This window comes from Oryctolagus cuniculus, chromosome 14 (assembly GCF_964237555.1).
Source record: "Oryctolagus cuniculus chromosome 14, mOryCun1.1, whole genome shotgun sequence".
Taxonomy (NCBI): Eukaryota; Metazoa; Chordata; class Mammalia; order Lagomorpha; family Leporidae; genus Oryctolagus; species Oryctolagus cuniculus.
In genome coordinates, this window is record NC_091445.1 from 3,061,366 (window position 1) to 3,081,717 (window position 20,352).

The 20,352-nt window shown below is 52.3% G+C and overlaps 1 protein-coding gene across 2 annotated transcripts in view; it reads left to right on the forward strand.

Annotated features, from left to right (window-relative positions):
• Window positions 1-20,352, forward strand: part of JMY (junction mediating and regulatory protein, p53 cofactor) — a 75,323-nt gene that overhangs the window by 40,450 nt on the left and 14,521 nt on the right. For both annotated transcript variants that reach the window (XM_070056325.1, XM_070056324.1), the window contains 5 exons: window positions 2,963-3,113; window positions 10,283-10,452; window positions 16,873-17,038; window positions 17,420-17,595; window positions 19,891-19,977. In XM_070056325.1, the coding sequence (XP_069912426.1) occupies window positions 2,963-3,113; window positions 10,283-10,452; window positions 16,873-17,038; window positions 17,420-17,595; window positions 19,891-19,977 (750 nt within the window). The remainder of the gene's footprint in view (window positions 1-2,962; window positions 3,114-10,282; window positions 10,453-16,872; window positions 17,039-17,419; window positions 17,596-19,890; window positions 19,978-20,352) is intronic.

Here is a 20,352-nt window from a genome sequence, read left to right on the forward strand (position 1 = left end):
CCTGCCTCCAATTTCAGGGGCTGTGCCCCGCCCCCCAGGCACTTAGGGGCATTATCTCTGCAGCACCGCCCCGCTAATTCTTGCATTGTTCTGTGTTTTCCCTGTGCTCCTGCCAAGCAGGCCTGCTGAGGTCCCCTAGATGCCCTGAGCATGCCTGCCTCTAGGCTTCTGCTCAGCTTGGTCCTGGCCTCTGCACGCCTTTCTGGCGTTGCTCTCTCCCTGTTTGCTCTGTGCTGATCAGTCCCAGCCTCCATCGAGGGCCGCTGTGGCTCTGAGCTGCAGTGCAGTCTGTCTGTACCGAGGTGTGTTCTTCCAAGTCCCTTTGACTTTTCTTGTTCTGTTTCTGACCCAGAGACACTTCACCATCTCCATTGATTTGTTCTTTGAGAATCCTCTCATTCTCTGCAGGATTTCTGCCCAGGCGTGCACTGCCTCTCTGCTCCGCTCCGCCTGGCATCCTGGGCACACTCTCCCAGCAGTGTTCCTGCTCTTTGAATGGCAGTGTTCTCTAGTAAGCTGAGTATGTTGTATCTCTGGTATTAGCACTGAGCAAATGTGTAACGTGTCCAGTGACTGAGTGCTAAGTGATTTGTCCCAGGTCTCCCAGTTAAGAAGTCACAGAGTCAAGTCTCGGTTTTCGTGACATTTCCACATCACAGATCTCTCTGTGCCCTTCCCCCGCCTCCAGACACTGATGGTCTGACTCATATTTGTGCCCACAAAAGCACACAGTAGAGGGGTCTTTATTTGCAGATATTGGCTGTGCACGTTGTCTGGGAGGAGTTGAGAACCAGCCATATCCAGTGTGTATCTGATTCCTACAGAGTGGGGTTCAAGGCACTGTCGTCATCCAGTGCAGATGGGAGGGAGTGGAGTATCAAGAACCTACGCAGCCACTGCAGGCTTAATTTTCTTTGCCTGGCACAGTTTTTATAATCATAGAATTGGAGCTCATGTTATTCTGTTTCCCAGATATTCAGGATCTGATATTATCTCTACTTCCTTTCTCTCCCCAGTGCAGTGGAAAAAAGAGGTAATTCTTGTAATTTGCCTTGCGATGCCTCATATATGAAAACATGAGCTCATTGTCCGTCTGACTAGGAACAGGAAATTGGACAGCGGGCCTGCTGCCTGTCCAGTGGAATGGCTTGTGAACCATTAGGAAATGGAAGGCATTTAGTATTCTTCATGATTACAAAACCCATGTGTTTGTGTGATGAAGAAAAGTGGGGGAAGTGTAGGTTTTGTTTCTAAAGGTGATTTTTTTAAAAGAGTTATTTTTTTGAATAACAGAGTGACAGGGACTTCTTATTCGAAAAGCAGGGAGTGAGAATCTTCCCTGAAAGACTGCAGTAGTCAAGGCTGGGCCAGGCTGAAGCCAGGTGCTCCATTCTTGTCCCCAAAATGGGTGGCAGGGACGCAGGTCCTTGGGCCATCATCTGCACTTTCCCAGTCACAGCAGCAGGGAGATGGATCAGAAGCAGAGTGGCTGGAGTTGAACGGTAGGAGATGCCCGTGGGCCGAGCAGTGGCCTCAACCCTGGCCCCGTGCTCCGCTTTTAAGCAGGGGCAGGAAGTAAGCACAGACTTCTCTGGTCTCTGCTTTTCTCAGCCCCATCCCTCTCTTGCCCTGTGGGGTGCCTCTGACCATACGCTCTGCTCTCTACCCTGGTGTCTCGGCTAAAACAGGACCCACAACGAGCAAGGGGCCCTCCTGTAAGCCCTGACCTTGCTCCATTATTCTCTTCTCTCTCCTCCCAGCTAACCACACCCCTCAGAAGAGCGTGTGTATGCTGTCCATGTTTCTTTCCTCCAGCTGGATGGAAGCGAGTTTTTAGATGCGCTTTGCTCAGGAAACAGGAAGCTTGCGCATGTAGGCAGTGAGCCCCGGAGGGGCTGTGATGGGAGCGCCAGACGGGGCACGGCCCTCCGGCTGCATCCACGCGTGCTGGTCATGGTCCTTGCTGGGGTCCGGGACCTTCGTGCTGCCCACTCTGTGGGTGCCGAAGCAGAGGCCGGCATCTCTGTCCTGCGGGACCTTGGGGCTTCTGTGACCCCCTTGTGTGGCATCGGTTCTGGGGGCTGCTCTTCACTACCTGTGGGGGGCGGAGCTTTCCTCACAGTTGTCAGGTGACGCCGTCTGCTCTCTGGGCTTAGCTGTCTTATGTGTCAGTGATACCCAGACGCGCATTTCTGGCCATCACCTTCGGAAAGTCAAAGTTGGCACACGTGAAACTAAATCCTTGGACTTCTCCCGCGTGACATCTGCTGCTCCTGCCTTTGCTGGCTCTCTGTGTAAGCTGCTTTAACGTGACACCGAGGTCAACTCTCGGTTCAGGGGTGAAGTCAGACGATGACTTTATTTTGGTTTTCGACTTTGTTTTTATTTATTTCATGGTTTAGAGAATATGGCTTATAATTTGCTAAGTTCATCCCTCCTGTTTTGTGATAATACTTGGTAAGTTTTTTTTTAAAGTGTTCCATGAATGAGTTAGCATTCCTCATTAGCAACTTACTGTTGACTTTCTGATAATTTTTCTCTGTGTATGGTACGCCAGGTTTGTAGTACAAGCAGTTGATTGTCGAGATTGCTGGGTTGCACATTTCATCCATGTTAAGACATACCTGTGTAGTGTTTTGAAATACGCGTTTATAGAAATACCACTTGCATGGATTTCGTGTTAGCATTTACCTGATACGTCACACAGATGATTCGTAACCTGCTCCTTGTACACAGAGGCAGTGAGCAGCTCACGATCGCGACACACAGACGCCCTCGGGTTGTCCTTTGCTTGCATATGGAGTGAGGGGAGGGTCAGGGCATAGATGTTGGATGTCGTTAGATATTCTTTGCAAATCAGTGAATCCTCCTCTGTGCACAGTCCTTACTTAAACGTTCAGAAAATGCTTGTGGAATGGGTAAAAGAAATGAATGTCTTGATTTCCCCTTGTTCTCTCTGAAGATCTCCATGGAGAATGATTATCTGGGACCCCGAAGAATCGAAAGTCTCCAGAAAGAAGACGCAGACTGGCAGCGGAAGGCGCACATGGCTGTGCTGTCCATCCAGGACCTCACTGTCAAGTATTTTGAAATAACTGCTAAAGCACAAAAAGGTAGGCTTCCCAGTCGGACTGTCCCTGTCAGCGTGGTTGTGAGGACAGTGAGGGACCAGCATGTTACATTTGAACCGATAATTCAGGAAAGAAGTTCACGGAAAATGGAATGAAATGTTGATCTTGCTGCAGAAAAATGTTTTGGAGCCCATGGATGCAGTAGACCCCTGCAGCTGCGAGCAGTGACAGAGCCCCGTGCTGGGCGTAGGGGTGTGCCCTTTCTCACCTCCCTGGCGTGTGTGCACCCACCCATCCCCCTGCCCTCGGGAGCAGCGTGTGTGTCCACAGCCCTCCTGGTGACATTGCGGGAGAGGAGGGTAATGTCACACAGATTCGGCTGTGCACATGGAGAACGATGAACTTTGGCTTAACCACACACCTCTTATGAAGGTGAATTCAAAATGAATAATAGGTCTAAATGTAGAATGTTAACCTAGAAAACTTCCACAAAACCAGTAAGAGAAAAATCTGTTTCCTCAAGTTCCATATATCTTTGTAACTAGAGTTAGGCACAATTCTTAGCTATGACACTAACAATAAAAACTGAGAGAGAAGTGATAAAGAGCCTGAGCCGTAAAGGAGAATCTTTCTGAAGATTCACTTATTTATCTTGAAAGGTAGAGTGTGTGTGTGGGGTGGGGGAGGGTTTCTATCTGTTGTTTGACTCCCCAAATGGCTACAAGGGCTGGGGTTGGGCCAGGCCAAAGCCAGGAGCCCAGAATTCCATCCTGGTCCCCCACGCGGGTTGCAGGGGCCCAAGCACATAGGCCGTCATGCAGTGCTTTCCCAGACACATTAGCAGGGAGCTGGATCGGAAGCAGAGCAGGTGGGACTGGAACTTCTCCAGTGTTGTGTCAGCCCGACCTGCTGTGCCACCACGCCGGCTCCTGGAAGATGGATGTAATCAGTGTGTCCTTTGCCGCATGTAGTATAAGAATGAAACTGAGAGTGTTGAGAGAAAATATTTGCAAGTCGCATCCGACAAAGGACTTGTGATGAATTGTTGAGGTTCCAGCTCTGAATTAAGAGAGCAGTCTAGTTAAGAGGGGGGAAAGGGCCGTGAACAGACACTTCTGTAGGGAAGACAGAGCCATCTGGGAAAACAAGTTCAGCATCGCGCGTTAGGACAGAAGTGCAAATTGAAGCCACAGCCTTCGGAAAGCAAGAGTGTGTGGTGGTGGGCACTCCTCCTGCCTGGCTGACGGGCAGGCGCTCTGGAGAAGGACGTGGTGGCTTCACCCTGCGTGTGACCAGCCCCCCACCCCAGCCCCCGTTCCACCGTGTTCACCCTGGAAAGTGGTGTATTAGGAGCAGGCAGTGTAACCAGCTTCAGAGGTGGCTTTTGCTGCTGGGAAGCTGTTTTCATGGTGACTGGGTACTTAACTGTGCAGTCGGCTTTCTAGTTAGCTCCTCTCCAGAGCTTCACATGGCAGCGGAGGGCAGAGTCCCCTGCCATCATAGCGGCGCCATCATAGCGGCAGTGACCCGAGACTGCGCGAGGGCAGGGAGCTGCTCCCCGACGTGGTCCTGCGTGGGCAGTGTGCAGCACGTGTGTGTGCACTGGGGGGAAGTGGGGTGTGAACACTGCAGGAGCACCTGTAGTTGTGTGACTTTGCTGTCAGTCATTTCCGGAACTCCTCAGGGTCTCATATCCGTGCAGAAGGTGTTCTTAATGTGTGTGTGGTCTGAACAGGAAAAGTGCTTCAAAAATTATGTGAATGTTGATGTTTGTGGTGGGGTGAGGATGGAAGGGATACCGTGAAGCAAGTACAGGCCGTCTGTTGTCTTCCTGTTGCCATCTGAAGTGGGAGAGACGCTTGGGTCCCTTTGGTTCTCTCCCTCAGCCTCTCCAGCCCTACTGGTAGATGCCGTATTTCCTCACTGTGTGCACTCAAGAAAACTGAGCCACAAGCTGGTGAGGCTCCTTGCTGACAGTTACAGGTCTGGATGGAGTCGGTGTCTTCCAGGCTGCATGCCTGTCCTCTTTTCCCTTGAAACCCTAGAATTGAGGTTCAGGAGATTGTGACTAATTATCTCCTCTTGTTAACATTTAAGGCTCACACACAAGGAAGTGATAAACTATTTGGAATGGAGATTGTAAACGAGCAAATTTCCCATCTGTCAGAACAGCTGACTTTTAGAGACTGGATCAAGAACCAGCAGTGACCATGTGTGGAGGTGACCGCCAGGTGTAGTGAACGACGAGCAGGAGTTGAGCCCTGGCCCTCCCCAGGAGTACCCTCCTCTCTGTGCAGCTCTAACTGCCCCCACCCCAGAAACCTTTTATTTACAGTATACAAACTTCATACACTTCATATATACAGCTTTAGGAACATAGTGATTCTTCCCACTGTACCCGCCTCCCACCCTTCTTCTCCTCCCTCTCCTATTCCCATTATTTTTACTAAGATCTATTTTCAATTAACTTTATACACAAAAGATTAGCTCTATTCTAAGTAAAGAGCTCAACAGATAGTATGATCTGTGGTCTATATTCTAGAGAAAGTTCCATGCACTGGTGAGAAGAATGTGTATTCTGCAAGTGTAGGATGAAAAGTTCTGTAGATATCTGTTAGGTCCATTTGGTCTGTAGTGTCGATTAGCTCTGCTGTGTCCTTGCTCATTTTCTGTCTGGTTGATCTGTCCATTGTTGAAGGGGGGGGCGGCTGGCACTATGGCATAGTGGGTATAGCGGGTAAAGCCGCTGCCTGTAGTGTCGGCATCCATACAGGCGCCAGTTTGAGTCCCGGCTGCTCCACTTCCGATCCAGCTCTCTGCTAAGTTCCTGCTGTTGCAGCCAATTGGGGAGTGAACCAGCAGAAGGAAGACCTCTCTCTCTCTCTCTCTCTCTCTCTGCCTCTTTGCTTCTCCTTCTCTCTCTGTGTAACTCTGACTTTCAAAGTAAATAAGTAGATAAATCTTTAAGGAAAAAAAGTGGGGTATTGAAGTCCTCCTTTACTATTGTATTGGAGTCTATGTCTCCCTTTAGATTCATTAACATTGCTTTTAAATATCCAGGTGCCCTGTAATTCGTGCATATTCATTTATTATAGTCACATCTTCCTGTTGAACTGATCCCTTAATCATTACATAGTGCCCTTCTTTGTCTCTTAACAGTTTTTGTGTTAAAGTCTATTTTATTTGATATTAGGATGGCTACACCAGCTTTTTTTTGGTTTCTGTTAGCATGGAATATCTTTTTCCAACCTTTCACTTTCAGTCTGTGTACATCTTTGTTGGTGAGATGTTTTTCTTGTAAGCAGCAAATAGATGGGTTTTGGTTTTTAATCCATTCAGCCAGTTTGTGTTGTTTAACTGGAGAGTCGAGGCCATTTACATTCAAGGTGACTATTGATAAGTGAGGACTTGGCCCTGCCATTTTTCTATAAATATTCCTATTGTTTACTTTGGATTTCCTTTGTACTTTTACTCGGAGGTTTTCTGCCTTCACCTTCTTTCATAGTCTTTCTCTGTGTAGCACATCCTTAAGCATCTTTTGTAGGACGAGTGGTGACAAATTCTTTCAATTTCTATTTGTTATGGAAGGTCTCTATTTCATCTTCATTCATAAATGAGAGCTTTGTAGGGTACAGTATTCTGGGTTTACAGATTTTTTTCTTTTAAGACTTGGAATATATCTTGCCATACTGTCCAAGCCTGTATGGTTTCTGATAAGTCAGCTATAAGTCTAATTGCAGATCCTATGAAAGTAATCTGGCTTTTCTCTCGCGAACATTGTAGAATCTTTTCTGGGGCCGGTGCCATGGTGTAGCAGGTAAAGCTGCCACGTGCAGTGCCGGTATCCCATATGGGTGTCAGGTCTAGTTCTAGCCGCTCCACTTCCAATCCAGCTCTCTCTGCTGTGGCCTGGGAAAGCAGTGGAAGATGGCCCAAGTCCTTGAAGCTCCTGGCTGCTGGCTTTGGAACAGCACAGCTCCAGCCATTGCAGCCATTTGGGGAGTGAACCATCAGATGGAAGACCTGTCTCTCTCTCTCGCTGCGCCTCTCCTTCTCTCTCTGTGTAACTCTTTCACGTAAAATAAATAAATCTTTTTAAAAAAATGTTTTCTTTATGTTTTACTGTGGAGAGTTTGACTACAATGTGTTGTGAAAATCTTTTCTGGTCATGTCTATTAGGAGTTCTATGGGCTTCCTGTACTTGGACGTCTCTTTCTTTCTCCAAATTAGGGGAGTTTTCTGAAATTATTTCACTATAAAGGCCTTCTAATCCTTTCTCTCTCCTTTAGGAACTCCTGAAATCCATATGTTGGGTCATTTGATATTACCCTATGGATCTCCAATGTTGTTTTTTAGTTATCTAATTTCTTCTTTTTTTGATCTGACTGTAAAATTTCCAGAGATTTGTCTCGTAAGTCAGATATTCTTTCTTCTGCCTCACCGGTTCTGTTGTTAAGGCTTCCCACCACATTTTTTACTTGTTCTGTGGAATTCTTCATTTCTGCTAATTCATTTTGATTTCTCTTTAAAATCCTAATTTCATGAGAAAAATTTTCTTTGATGTCATGTACAGATTTCTTAGTTTGTGGATTTGCTCCTAGCTACTTCTAAGTAATCCCAAGTCAATTTTCTGAATTCCGTTTCTGGCATTTCCTCAGTGTCTTCATTTTCGTATTCTGGTATTGAAGTGTCGTGCTCCTTTGGAGGAATCATGTCATCTTCGTTATTCTTGTTTCTTGAATTGCTGTGTTTATGAGGCGTTGGTGGAGATACCTGTTGGTTGGTCTGTTTTTCCCTGTGATGGCTTTTATCTCGGACTGTGCCTCTGTGCATGAGTGGAGTGCCTGCTCTTTCAGTGAGTACCCTGAGGGGAGTAGGGTGCCCAGGGAGCTCTGGTCAGTGCTCCAGGATGAGGGGAATGACCAAGGTGACACGCAAGTTGGGTGTGATAAATCTCCTCTTTAAAAAAAATCAGAGGGGAAGTTTGTTCAGCTCTGCTGGTGAGTCTCAGGCTCACCTCCTCTCAGAGGAGACCAGTGCCTGGGCGCTAGCCCTAGTGGGTGCAGTTTCATCTACACTACCACAAAGGATCTGTGCAGTCCTCGGTGTGAACACAGATCCTGTAGCAGTGACCCTCACCAGGGAATCAGGGAGCCTGGAGTGTGTGGAGCCACCACCCACAGTGACTGCCCAAAGACCCAGCCTCACCCTGCGCCCTCACACACAGCCACAGTGTTTTCACAGTCCCAGCACAGAAGGCCCCTACAGTCACGAGCACCCAGCCCCCTGTCAGTTCTCCCACCAGACTCAGGCATTTTGTCTCGGCTGGTTGCTGGGTGCTCAGACATGAGCTGGCACAGCTGTTACGTATGCCTGTTCTTATATAGTTGCAGGACACTGGTGCTGGGTGGTCGGGGAGAGAGACATGTGCCGCACCCCTTTCTCCCTCTAGGTTGGCAGGTGCACTGTGCCCCAGAGTGTCCGCCAGACTCCCACCAGGCTCTTCCTGCAGCTCCATCACCAGTGGCGTGGGCTGCTGCAGTCTGGTCTCACCTCACTCTGGTGCAGAGGCCCTCGGCTCTGGGGTCCTGGGTTGTAGGCGTCCACACCTTCCGTGTAGATTCACTCTGTCCCTGTAATTTGTGTGGAGTTCACTCTGTCGTGTTCTCCCAAACTCTTCCCTGAGAGTGCACTCTCTCCACGTTTTTCTAAACTGTCTTCCAGACATTTTCTTTATATCCAGGCAAAGGTTAGTGAAGCATCTGTCTTGGAAAAGATGTTTAGTATGTAATAGCACAAAAATGTTTTTCACTCACTTTTTTTTTTTTAAAGATTTTTATTTATTTATTTGAGAGGCAGAGTTACAGACAATGGGAGGGAGAGAGAGAGAGAAAGGTCTTCCATCCTCTGGTTACTCCCCAGATGGCTGCAATGGCTGGCACTGTGCTGATCTGAAGCCAGGAGCCAAGAGCTTCCTTCAGGTCCCCCACGTGGGTGCAGGAGCCCAAGGACGTGGGCCACCTTCTGCTGCTTTCCCAGGCCATAGCAGAGAGCTGGATCAGACTCCAACCGGCACCCACGTGGGCTACTGGCACTGTACGTGTAGGATCAACCTACTGAGCCACAGCGCCGGCCCCTTCATTCAATTCTAAACATATCAAAGAAACTACCTGTGAGTATAGCTCAAAGATCACATTTGGTACATGTCATATGGCCTTTTTCTTTTGAAAAAAGGAAAGTGTGACTGTACCGTTGTGAAGGGTGGTTGGGCGTGCGGCTAGCCGTGTCCCACCACGTGGCCCTGGGCTGAAGCACTGCCACTCCGGCACCAGTGGGCAGCTCGCTTGGTTGAAGGGTGTCCGGCTGCCGGCATTGTCTTTGAGGCTGGGCTTATACTGGGACAAACTGGAAACGTCTTCGTTGCTTGCTTGAGGAGGGGAGCTGGGCCGTTTCCTGCGCGCCTGTGCACACCGCTCTGACCTGCTCAGCCACCGTCCAGGATGTCATCTTCCTGGCTTCAGGGTCGTGGAGTTTTCAGAGCACTCAGAAAAGTCACAACAGCTGTTCATGTTTTCAGTATTGGGCGCTGATTTCAGCATAGCTGGTAGAAAGCATAAACCTTCACGGAGTCAGGTTTTGAAAGACAACACTGGACATCTGATATAAAAGTCACTGTGACAGCAGCGGCTCCTGCAGAACGTTACTCAGAGAAGGAACTGAGGCATTAGACAGAGTGGATCATGTTGCTGAGTTCTATTCTAGAGGCGTTACAGTACTTCTTTTTTTTTTTTAAAGATTTTTATTTACTTATTTGACAGCTAGAGTTACAGACAATGAGAAAGAGAGACAGAGAGAAAGGTCTTCCTTCTGTTGGTTCACTCCCCAAATGGCCGCCACTGCTGGAGGTGCACTCATCTGACGCCAGGAGCCAGGTGCCTCCTCCTGGTCTCCCAGGTGGGTGCAGGGTCCAAGCACTTGGGCCATCTTCTACTGCTTTCCCAGGCCACAGCAGAGAGCTGGACTGGAAGAGGAGCAGCCGGGACTAGAACTGGCGCCCATATGGGGTGCTGGCGCCGCAGGTGGAGGATTAACCTGACGCCGGCCCCAACAAGTACTTTTTCATGTCAGGATTTGTGTGTGGTCAGTGAGATCTGAGGTTTGTCTCTCATTAAAAGCTGTTCATTATTAACATCTCTGAATGTTACCACCAGCGGTGTATGACCGGATGCGAGCCGACCAGAAGAAGTTTGGCAAAGCCTCGTGGGCGGCCGCAGCCGAGCGCATGGAGAAGCTGCAGTACGCTGTCTCGAAGGAGACGCTGCAAATGATGCGAGCGAAGGAGATCTGCTTGGAGCAGAGGAAGCGCGCGCTGAAGGAGGAGGTAACAAAACCGTCCCGGACGGATCTAAAGTCAGAGAGTCGGCGTCTGCCGTTTCGTAACGACGCGACCTTTCTGACGGTGTGCGCAGTTGGTCTCCCCTGCCTGAAGAGTAGCCTCACGGGGCGCCTCAGGGCCCTGCAGTGGTGCTGGGCAGCCGTGCACTGTGGACAGCACAGCCTCGCCAGCAGTTCCTGGGAGGTGCTGTTGCCAGACACGGAGTGAAGCTGCTAAGGCCGTGGGCTTGGTTAGAGGTGAAGGGGCCGTGCTCACAGCGTTGCGTTTCCTGGAGCCCTCTCCTGACCACCTCATGGTGGAATCAACAGCGGGCGGGGAGAGGACTCCAGTGTTTTGTTCCTACAAAACGTTGTTTAAGCCAAGAATATTCTTAGAAATCCTCGGAAAGAGGTGCTCATCTTCATAGTCTAAACACGTTGAAGATGATATTTTAAAAATGATTAGCCACGCTCTTCCTTGCCATCTTGTTCGTGATTGCTCCTTGCACCTGTGCAGTGCTGCGCGCGCCATGCTGTGGAGCGCGGAGACTGTCGGCACAGCACTGAAACCATCGGTGCCCGCGCCGAGGCTCGGATGTCACCTGCCCTTCCTTATGTCTTTTCCAGAATGGTCCTACGAGTACGTTGGAGCAGAAAGCACACTTTCAGTGGAAACGCACTTCTGCTTGGTCCTCTGCGGGTAGTTCTAAGTATTAGAAGAAGCAAATGTTGAGAACACGGAATTCAGTATTTATGAAAACAGATACTTGAGGCAATGCGTGGACTTTTTTCTTTTCTTTTTTTTTTTTTAAGATTATTTATTTGAAAGGCAGAGTTACAGAGAGGCAGAGAGAGAGGTCTCCCATCCTCTGGTTCACTCCCCAGATGGCTGCAATGGCTGGAGCTATGCTGTTCCGAAGTCAGGAGCCAGGAGCTTCTTCTGGGTCTCCCATACGGGTGCAGGAGCCCAGGGACCTGGGCCATCCTCCACTGCTTTCTCAGGCCACAGCAGAGAGCTGGATCAGAAGTGGAGCAGCCGGGACTAGAACCAGCGCCCATAAGGGATGCTGGTGCTGCAGAACAGGGCTTTAGCCCCCTGCTGGCCCCAATGAGTGAACTTTCAAAGATGGTTTGAGCAGTGACCCACTGACCCTGCTTGTTAGAATCCTGCTTGGTTTTAGTTGTTCATTCAGCGTGTGTTGTCTTTGCCAGGAGTTAGAGTGATAAGGATAAAGACGTGATTGATTACACCCCGTCTCCAGCGCACACGCACACGCACGTACACACACACACATGCACACACAGGCGAGCATCAGTAAGCTGCAGGCTTTGTGTTAGTGCGTGGTGGGGGAAGACTAGTGTAATGTGAAAAGGACCTGTGAGATTGTTCCGTCAGGAAGGGGAGCCCTGGAGAAGCACACACAGCCGTGAGCTGCCTGGGTGAGAAGTGCCTGTGCTCAGACGCTAGCTGGGCTGGCGGGCAGGGAGCCCCTCTCGTCGTTTTCTGTTCTCTAAATGAACGGTTTCCCTGGCTGGTTTATAGAGTGGGTCAATGGGTCACTCTTAAATCTTTACTCTTACTCTGCCTTTCAAATTTTATTTCACAGCTGACAGTAGAGACCCATGCATTTCTCTAAAGTGAGTATAAATAATAATTAGTAGAGTAATGAAAGGGGCTTTGGTGTAAGGAACGTGGACTTGGAAAAGTGGACTCTGACTTCATGTTTTGGTCCGCAGTGGGGGGATGGGAGCAGGTGAGGACTGCACAAGGCACACGGGCAGGAGAGCCACAGACCACACGCTGGTCACAGCGAGTGTTCAGTGAGCACAGTGCACGCAGCCAGGCAAGACAGGTGCATCTCCTGCATTAGGTAAAATAGAGTTGTTTGTGCTTTGTAACTCAAAGCGGTTTTTAAAACCTCTTTCTGACGTGTGTTTCACATGCCATTCGACTTGTCCATCTGGGGATACAGTTCAGGGGCTTCGCTGTACTCAGGAGCAGACAGAATGAAGACTTCTGGAAAGTGAAACTAGAGGTTAAGCGTCAAGTATTGCCACGAATGTGATGCCACCTGGGCTAGCAGGTCCTCCTGCTCTTGAGTTAAACGGTGTCCTTCCAGGCTCTGCTGCTCTGCAGTGCTGCTGGGTCTTGACTGTAGTCTTTCTTACCTTGTTGGGCCGTAGCCTCCTGCCCCTTTAAGAGCTGGAAAGCTAGGAACCCCGTGCTTGAGTAATGTCCGTATCCACGCAGTTCGTACGCACCTTTAGTCGGTTCCCAGGTCGTCTGCACCTGAACCACTAGTCCTAGACTGACTGTCAGAACTGCTGAAGATGTCATTTGCCAGACAGAGCCCTGGCAGAGTTTGTCAGCTGTGGCTGCCTTCTTTGGCCCCCTGCCCCGTGAGGACTCAGAAACAGCGTGTGGACTGCGGGTAAACCTGTCAGTCTGTTCTCCGCTCCACCATCAGGCAGTGCCCCATTGTGGCGCAGCGTGCTAGGGCTCGCCTTGTGACGCAGCCTCTCAGGGCACTGGCTTGAGTCCCAGCAGCTGCACTTCTGATCCAGCTCCTTGCAAATGGGCTGAGAAGTAGCAGAAGATGGCCGAGTGCTTGAGGCCCTGCTACCCACGGGGAGACCTGTGTGGAGTTCCTGGCTTCAGTGTGGCCTACACCCGGCTTTCTTGTGGGCGTTTTGGGAGTGAGCCGATGGTTGAAGATTGATATGTTTCTGTCCTCTGTGTCTCTCTCTTGTCCACACTCACCCCAGATTTTTTTTCTTTTTTTAAAGATTTGTTTTAAAGACAGAGTTAGATGGAGAGACGCCATGTTGCACTACTGTGCAGGTCGCAGTTCTGCAGATGTGTCCCGAATGTAACCTCGAGTGAGTGAGACCTAAGAAGTGTGCAGTAGCCTTCTGAGGGTGCTGTGGCCCCAGAGGTGCTGTGTCTCTCGGCTGGCCTTCCCGTGCCTGGCCTGCAGTGAGAAGGCGGTGACTCGGAGCCGTGACTGCCTTCATCCTGTGCTGGGGTTTAGTGCGTATCACGGAGGTGGGTGCAGAGAGGACGAGGACGTTTCCTGGGTTGCAGATGGTCACTTGCCTCAGCAGACATTTCTGGTTTCACCAAAGAACGTTGTAGAAGGTGGCGAGATGTTTCACGTGGGCCTCGTCGAAACCTGACAGCAAGGAGCTTCGTGGCAGCCACGGAGCGAGCAGAGGCGGGAAGCCACGCTGCTTGTCTATGCAGGAGACTAGGCTTTTGTTGTAAATTTGTTTCTCGATAGGCAGATTGTTGTAAATCTGCACCCTAGAAATTTTCACTCTCTAAGCACAGAAACCCATTCTGCACACAGAAGGTTCTATTTTTTTATTGCTTAAGCTCTGTCTTTGCCAGCTACATTGGCAGTGGTTGTAAACGGCAAGTAGAAAGCTGTAATGTTTTAGGTCCTGTCCTTAGTGCTTTATTTGTGTTATCTCATCTTCAAACAAAGCCCTTTGTGTTTAAGCCCGTGGGCCATCATTTACAACCCCTAAGGCTACGTATGTCTCAGTTCCAAGTTTTTCAGACTTTAGAAAATAATATGGAGCCAATAGCATGTGGCAGGTGTTGTCACTTCACTGATGAAACACAGTTACATTAAGTGGACTCTACTAGCAACATGGTCTGGTGAGATTAGGTTGTCCAACATTTCCAAAATGTGGAATTCTGGATGATTGTGTCACCTCATCGCACACATAATTGTGCAGCTGTTGCTGATAGAAGTCGTGTTAGTGCTCAGGTTCCTCTCCTGTTCTTCCCACCTTTCCCACACAGAGGGGCTGGTCTTGGTTCAGAGCTTGTCTGAGGCTGTCATTTATTTGAAAGGAAGAGTTAGAGGGAGAGGTGGTACAGGAGATCTTAACGGTCACAGCAGCCAGGTCTGGGTCAGGCCAAAGCCCATGGGTGACCCAACCCAAGTACTTGGGCCATCTTGGTTCACTCCACAAATGGCTGCACGGCTGGGGATGGGCCAGGCTGCAGCTGAGATCCAGGAACTCCCTGGAAGTCTGCACATGGGTGGCAGATGGCGGTGGCTCCGCCTGCAGCACCACGATGCCCGCTGAGGATTTGGCCTGCATGTGGAAGTTAGGCTCCTGTGTCCCTTTGTCCTCCGCTAACCCCCAGAAGGCTGGTGGACTGTGCTCCTCCACCCTGGAGCTTTAACGAGGATCCGCCACGGCCCACCACGTGTTCTCTCGGGCGCACTTTCTGCCTTTGTGGACACTTGCTCTGGGTTGAACTTGCCAATCCAGGAAACTGGGGGTGAGCTCCCTGCTGGTAGGAGAATCCCCGCCTCTCCCCTGAGCCGATGCTTGATGCCGCCCGACTCGGCAGCCCCTGTGGCTCAGTGTGTGTGCTGTCTGCCCTGGAGGAAGCTCAGAGCACTGTCATGCTGGCAGGAGGCAGCTTGCGCTGTCGATGCGTGCCCAGGGCTCACCGTTCCAGGAAAGGCTGCAGGTGCTGGGCTAGGCGTGGCTCAACATCCCCACGTGGAGCCGCCGGCATGCACCCTAGCACCACTGGAGGCCGTCTCAGATGACAGCTCTGAGCTTTCACTGATGCCACTGAGAGTGACCTTGTGAGCAGGGCGGGGGAGGTGAGAGGAAGCTAGGCCCGGGGCTGGCTCCAGAGTGGAACAAGAGTCCGGAGGCAGCGGGAAGAGGGCTGTGTGAGGGGAGTGAGATGGGAGTGAGACGGGAGTAAGCGGGTGGACACGTGCAGAGGTTCTGTTTTATCCTCCCCCTCCCTCCAAGGCCAAGCAGCACACGTCGAATCTCTTCTGTGTGTAGTGCTGTGGTGGGAGAAACACTTCTTAACGCAGCAGCACTCGCTCAAAATCCAAGATGAAGTATTTGCTCACCAACATTCTGAGGACTTGTTGTTGTTGTTATTATTATTATTATTTATTTGAAAAGCAGACTTAGAGATCTTGCATCCCCAATGGCTGCAGTGGCTGGCGCTGGGCCAGACCCAAGCCAAGAACCTGAAACTCCAAACAGGGTCTCAAACAAGGGTGGTAGAGGCCCAAATACTTGGGCTGTCTTCTGCTGCTTTCCCAGGTGCGTGAGCAGGCAGGTGGATTGGAAGTGGAGCAGCCAGGATTTGAACTGGCGCTCACGGGATGCCACCATTGCAGGTGGCAGCTTAGCCCACCGCACCACCACACTGGCGAAGAGCACTCCTACATTTGCATAACTCTTGTTACTGTGAACACTGCACATTTGGGAAAGGCCCTAACTGTGCTTTTCAGCTGGGACATCAGACCGGCACTCTGATGTGGGGTGCTGGTGGTGCAGGTGGCCACGTGACCCTATGTGACACAGCGTCACCCCTCCAGGGCCTTCTAAGTGGTTCTGTGTCTGTGCAAGGATCTTGCTGTTTCCTTTTTTTTGGACAGGCAGAGTGGACAGTGAGAGAGAGACAGAGAGAAAGGTCTTCCTTCCGTTGGTTCACCCCTCAATGGCTGCTGTGGCCAGCGCACCGCGCTGATCCGAAGCCAGGAGCCAGGTGCTTCTCCTGGTCTCCCATGGGGTGCAGGGCCCAAGCACTTGGGCCACAGCAGAGGGCTGGCCTGGAAGAGGAACAACCGGGACAGAATCCGGCGCCCCGACCAGGACTAGAACCCGGTGTGCCCGCGCCGCAAGGCGGAGGATTAGCCTAGTGAGCTGTGGCGCTGGCGGATCTTGCTGTTTCCATCAGAAAACTGTACTTCCTGCAGCTGCCTTCTCCGTGGAGCCAGATAGGAGTCCATGGACTCACGGGCTGGATCCTGCTCTGAGGCTGCGCTGCTGTCTGTGGTTCCCTTCAGGTGGCTGGCGACAGCTCCCCTTCTCGCTTCAGTGCCCCTCAGCAAACAGAACAGTCTGGCGTCAGGCCTCCCACTACTTCATGACCGGCGCCTGGAAACTGCCGAGCCCGCATCGCGTAGGGTCACTGTGCAGCCGTCTGTGCTCGGGTAAAGATAGCGGTGGTAGCTGTCTGCAGATGGCAGGCCCTCCCACCCCCCACCCCTCCCTGGTCGGCAGGTCCTGGGGCAGCCGAGCTGTGGCCACCTTCCCCACTGCACCGCAGATGTCCTTCTCTTCCACGTGCTGATAGGAAAAGGGTTTCTGTCGGACTCACCCACTGTGCGGACTGCGAGAGGACACTGTCGTCATTGACGTCAGGGTGACGAATGCAGGGCCGCCGCCAGTATGGAAGACCAGTGACGTGAAGCTGAAACCTGGCCCGCTGCGTCCCAAAGCCGCGTCATGCGACGCGATGTTTGTGTTTCGATGTTTAAGTCTGTACTTCCTGCCTCCACGTTGCTTTCTTAGAGCAATGCTGCATGGGTTTATTCTGTAGGATTTCTGTTTCCACAAACTGGAAATGTTTTCACTTTCCATGCAGATGCAGAGTTTGCAGGGTGGCCCGGAAGCCATTGCCCGCCTGGACCAGTTGGAAGCGGATTATTACGACCTGCAGCTTCAGTTGTATGAAGTGCAGTTTGAAATCCTCAAGTGTGAGGAGCTCCTGCTAACGGCTCAGCTGGAGAGCATCAGGCGGCTCATCTCCGGTAGGGTGTGCTCTACTGCCGGGCCCACGGGCTTGAGGGAGTGGGGAGGACACGCAGTGAGAGTCCTGATGTCAAAGAAGCCTGGGCACAGAGCTAGGAAATCAGACGCCGATCTGCAGGCTCAGCAGGGCGCCTCTGCAGAGTGGCTGCAGCCAGTCGACTGTGCAGGTGCAGTGGGCAGGGGTGTGGGGCGTGGCCACGCTCTGCGTGCATCTGCTCCGAGGGGCACTTCCTAGTGAGCCCGGCCCGACAAGGAGCTGGGGGGCGGGTGGCAGCTTGGCTGCGGACTGGGGAGCCGGTGCGCGGGTTTGAGCCCTGTTGCACCTGGTGCCCACCGAGCACCCAGAGTTAAGCACCGTCACCGCTGCTCTCCCCGGACAGAAAAGAGAGACGAAGTGGTGTACTACGACACGTACGAGAGCATGGAGGCCATGCTGGAGGAGGAGGAGCTGAGGGGGCAGAGGGAGGAGCTGCAGAAGCTGCAGCAGAAGGCGCGCCAGCTGGAAGCCCGCCGCGGCCGCGTCTGCGCCAAGAAAGCCTACCTCAGAAACAAAAAGGTACCCGCGCCGGGGCCCTGGCTTCCTCCCGCGCTCCGACTTCCTAGATGGTGCGTTCCCGGAGGTCTGATCCTGGCTGATGGCTGGACTACTCCTTTTGTCTTGTCTGCTGATCCAAACGCAGGCTTTGACCCTGGAGCCAGCGCCCGGGCCTGGCCCGTTCTGGGCTCCGCGTGCTGCCTCTTGGCTGTGAGGTCAGCGCTGCAGGCCCCAGGGAGTGGCCGCTTCGCTGCTCCTCGGCGCACCCTCCTGTTCCCCTGGACACCAGGGTCCCGCCCAGAGCCGGGGCCTGCGGGCCTGTTTGGCCTCACCATCTCTGTGAGGCAGGAGGGACGAAACGTGCTTCCTGGTGCAGCTGGTGCCCGCTGGTCAGCGCAGCCCCTCGGGGAGCAGTAGAGGCGCTCACAGACCAGGCGGAGTCTGCGAGGGTGAACACCGGGAAACCATGCGGTTCGGCTTCTGCCAGGCCTGCAGAGAGGCCCTGCGGGTGTGCAGGGGGAGGCGGGGAGTGGTGCTGGGGGCTCGGTCCAAGTTGTCCCGTCTGAGTAGAAACCACCAGTTTAATGGTGTTTAATGGTGTTGACAGTGATTAGGAACAGAACAAAAGACACTGCAGACTCCCATGGCACAGCCCGTGAGGGTTGTGTGCGCGCTCAGAGGGGCTGCGGCGAGCCAGCCGGCAGCCCCGTGCCCTCGCTAACCAGCCCGGGGGAGGTGCCCAGGGTGTGCTGAGCAGAGGGAAGGGCCTGTGGACATGGGAGTGGGAGCGATGGAGGGGTGTTGGCTGGAGGGCTTCATTTCCTCACCGCACTGGGAATGTGCACTGGGGTGGCAGAGGCGCACACGGCACGGGACGCACAGTGTGAGAAGTGTCCTTCCTTGAGGGAGAGAGGCTGTAGGCTTGGTGAATGAGGGGAAGGGAAGAGGGGGTCTTCTCCACTGGCTCCCGGGCTTCTAGGGTGGGAAGAGCATGCACAGGCGAGAGGTGACGAGCTGGGGGGGGTGTGCACGGACATCCAGGTGGAGGCGGCGGTGAGCAGGGCCCTGTGCCGCGAAGGAGGGTGGGGGCAGGGTGGCGGCCCAGCGGAGCGGCGCCCTCTGTGGTTCAGAGCTCAGCAGGGCGTCGTTGCTGGGCGTGAGTGTGGTGTGAGGAGGTGCCTGGAGGAAGGCACCCCGGGAACTATGTGGCGGAGCCTCCCAGGGCTGACTTGGAAGAAGCAGGAGAGGGGGCGTCCAGAAGGGGAGAGGGAGCATGGTCCACTCCGGGACACTGCATGTTTGCAGCGACGGGGCCTTGTGTTGGGAGTCTGGGGGAGAGTGGGGGACAAGATTCAGATTGCACTGGGGGCCGTGAGGTGAAGCCAAGGGGACGCAGAGGGAGCTGACTGCACCCAGGAAGGTGCTGAGCGGGTGAGCTGGTGTCCAGGGCTTGTGGGGCTGCTCCCTGAGTGACGAACCTCCTCCGCTGGTGTGCGTGTGAGTGGGGCGCGTTGTGAGGAAGCAGCCTGGGAGATGCTGCCGTTGGAGGTGGCCATGAACTGCAGAGGGACAGGGAGCAAAGGCAGTAAGTGCTAAAAAGAACAAAGCCCTTGAGAGACCTGCGTGGCACCATCTGCACAGCCACGCGTGGGCCTGCACCTGCCCCCGTCACCTCACTCGTGGCTTCAAGCTAATGCTTTGTGACTTCAGCAGGGCTATGGAAATAACGTCTTCTTATGTCCCAGCAGCCACGTGCAGTCCTTTTCAGCTCCGAGGCATGCAGCCAGAAAACCCAGGTCTCGTGACGCTTGTTAAACCCATCTGGGCAGTTTAGGCTCTCACCAGAGAGCTCCCAAGCGCAGGATGGCGCCCTGCTTCTGTGTGACTTCATTTAAGGAATGTACTGGGACTTACAGTGTTCTAGCCATAGACTGCTGTGCTAAAAAAGGACACTGGAGATTATCTGAGGACACCACTTTCCCCCACCTCACCCTCAGCACCTGCTACCAGATACATAACCAAATAAATAATAAATAGAAATCAGGAGGGCTAGGGGAGGCATTGCGTGTTGGGTGAGAGCGCTAGCAAAGTCAAGTGGGCGATGGGACGAGAGGCGGAGAGACGCTCGATACGACTGCACGCGCCTTCTGGCGGGCCTGGGCCCTCGGCGGGTGCCACGGCAGGAGTCCAGACGAAAGGCAAGGTGGCTCTGCTTCCCTAACAGGTGTTGTACGGTGAGCCTAAAGTGCATTAGGTACAGCTCAAGGTGGTGGTGCCCGTGTTACTTGTATTAAAGCACATTTTGTGTATTTATAGGAAATTTGTATTGCAAAACACAATGAAAAACTCCAGCAGCGCTTTCGGGGTGAGGAAGAGTGTGCAGCCCATCACGCCGTGCAGCTGGTAAGCCTGGACTCCGGGTTTTCTGTGACTGAAGGTAGCTAAAGTCTGCGGAGAAAGAGACACGTCTTAGAGTTAAATGTTGGCATAGTTTTCTTTTTATACAGAGGCAGTTTTTTGGCAAAATTGAAAGAGTACAGAGTCCCCACTCTGCGCGGAGCTCCCGGCACCACCTGCACGCTGGTCAGGATCCGCGTGAGCAGTGCTGCATTCTACGCGCCTCCTTCTGAGGGGCACTTTGCTGGGTTGGGACTCAGTAGTTTTACTGCCCTAAAATCCTTTGTTGCACCCGTTAACTCCTTCCTCTCCACAAGTCCCTGCCAAAAAGCCTGATCTTTTGGCTGTCCCCACAGTTGTGGCTTTAACAGCAAGTGTGTG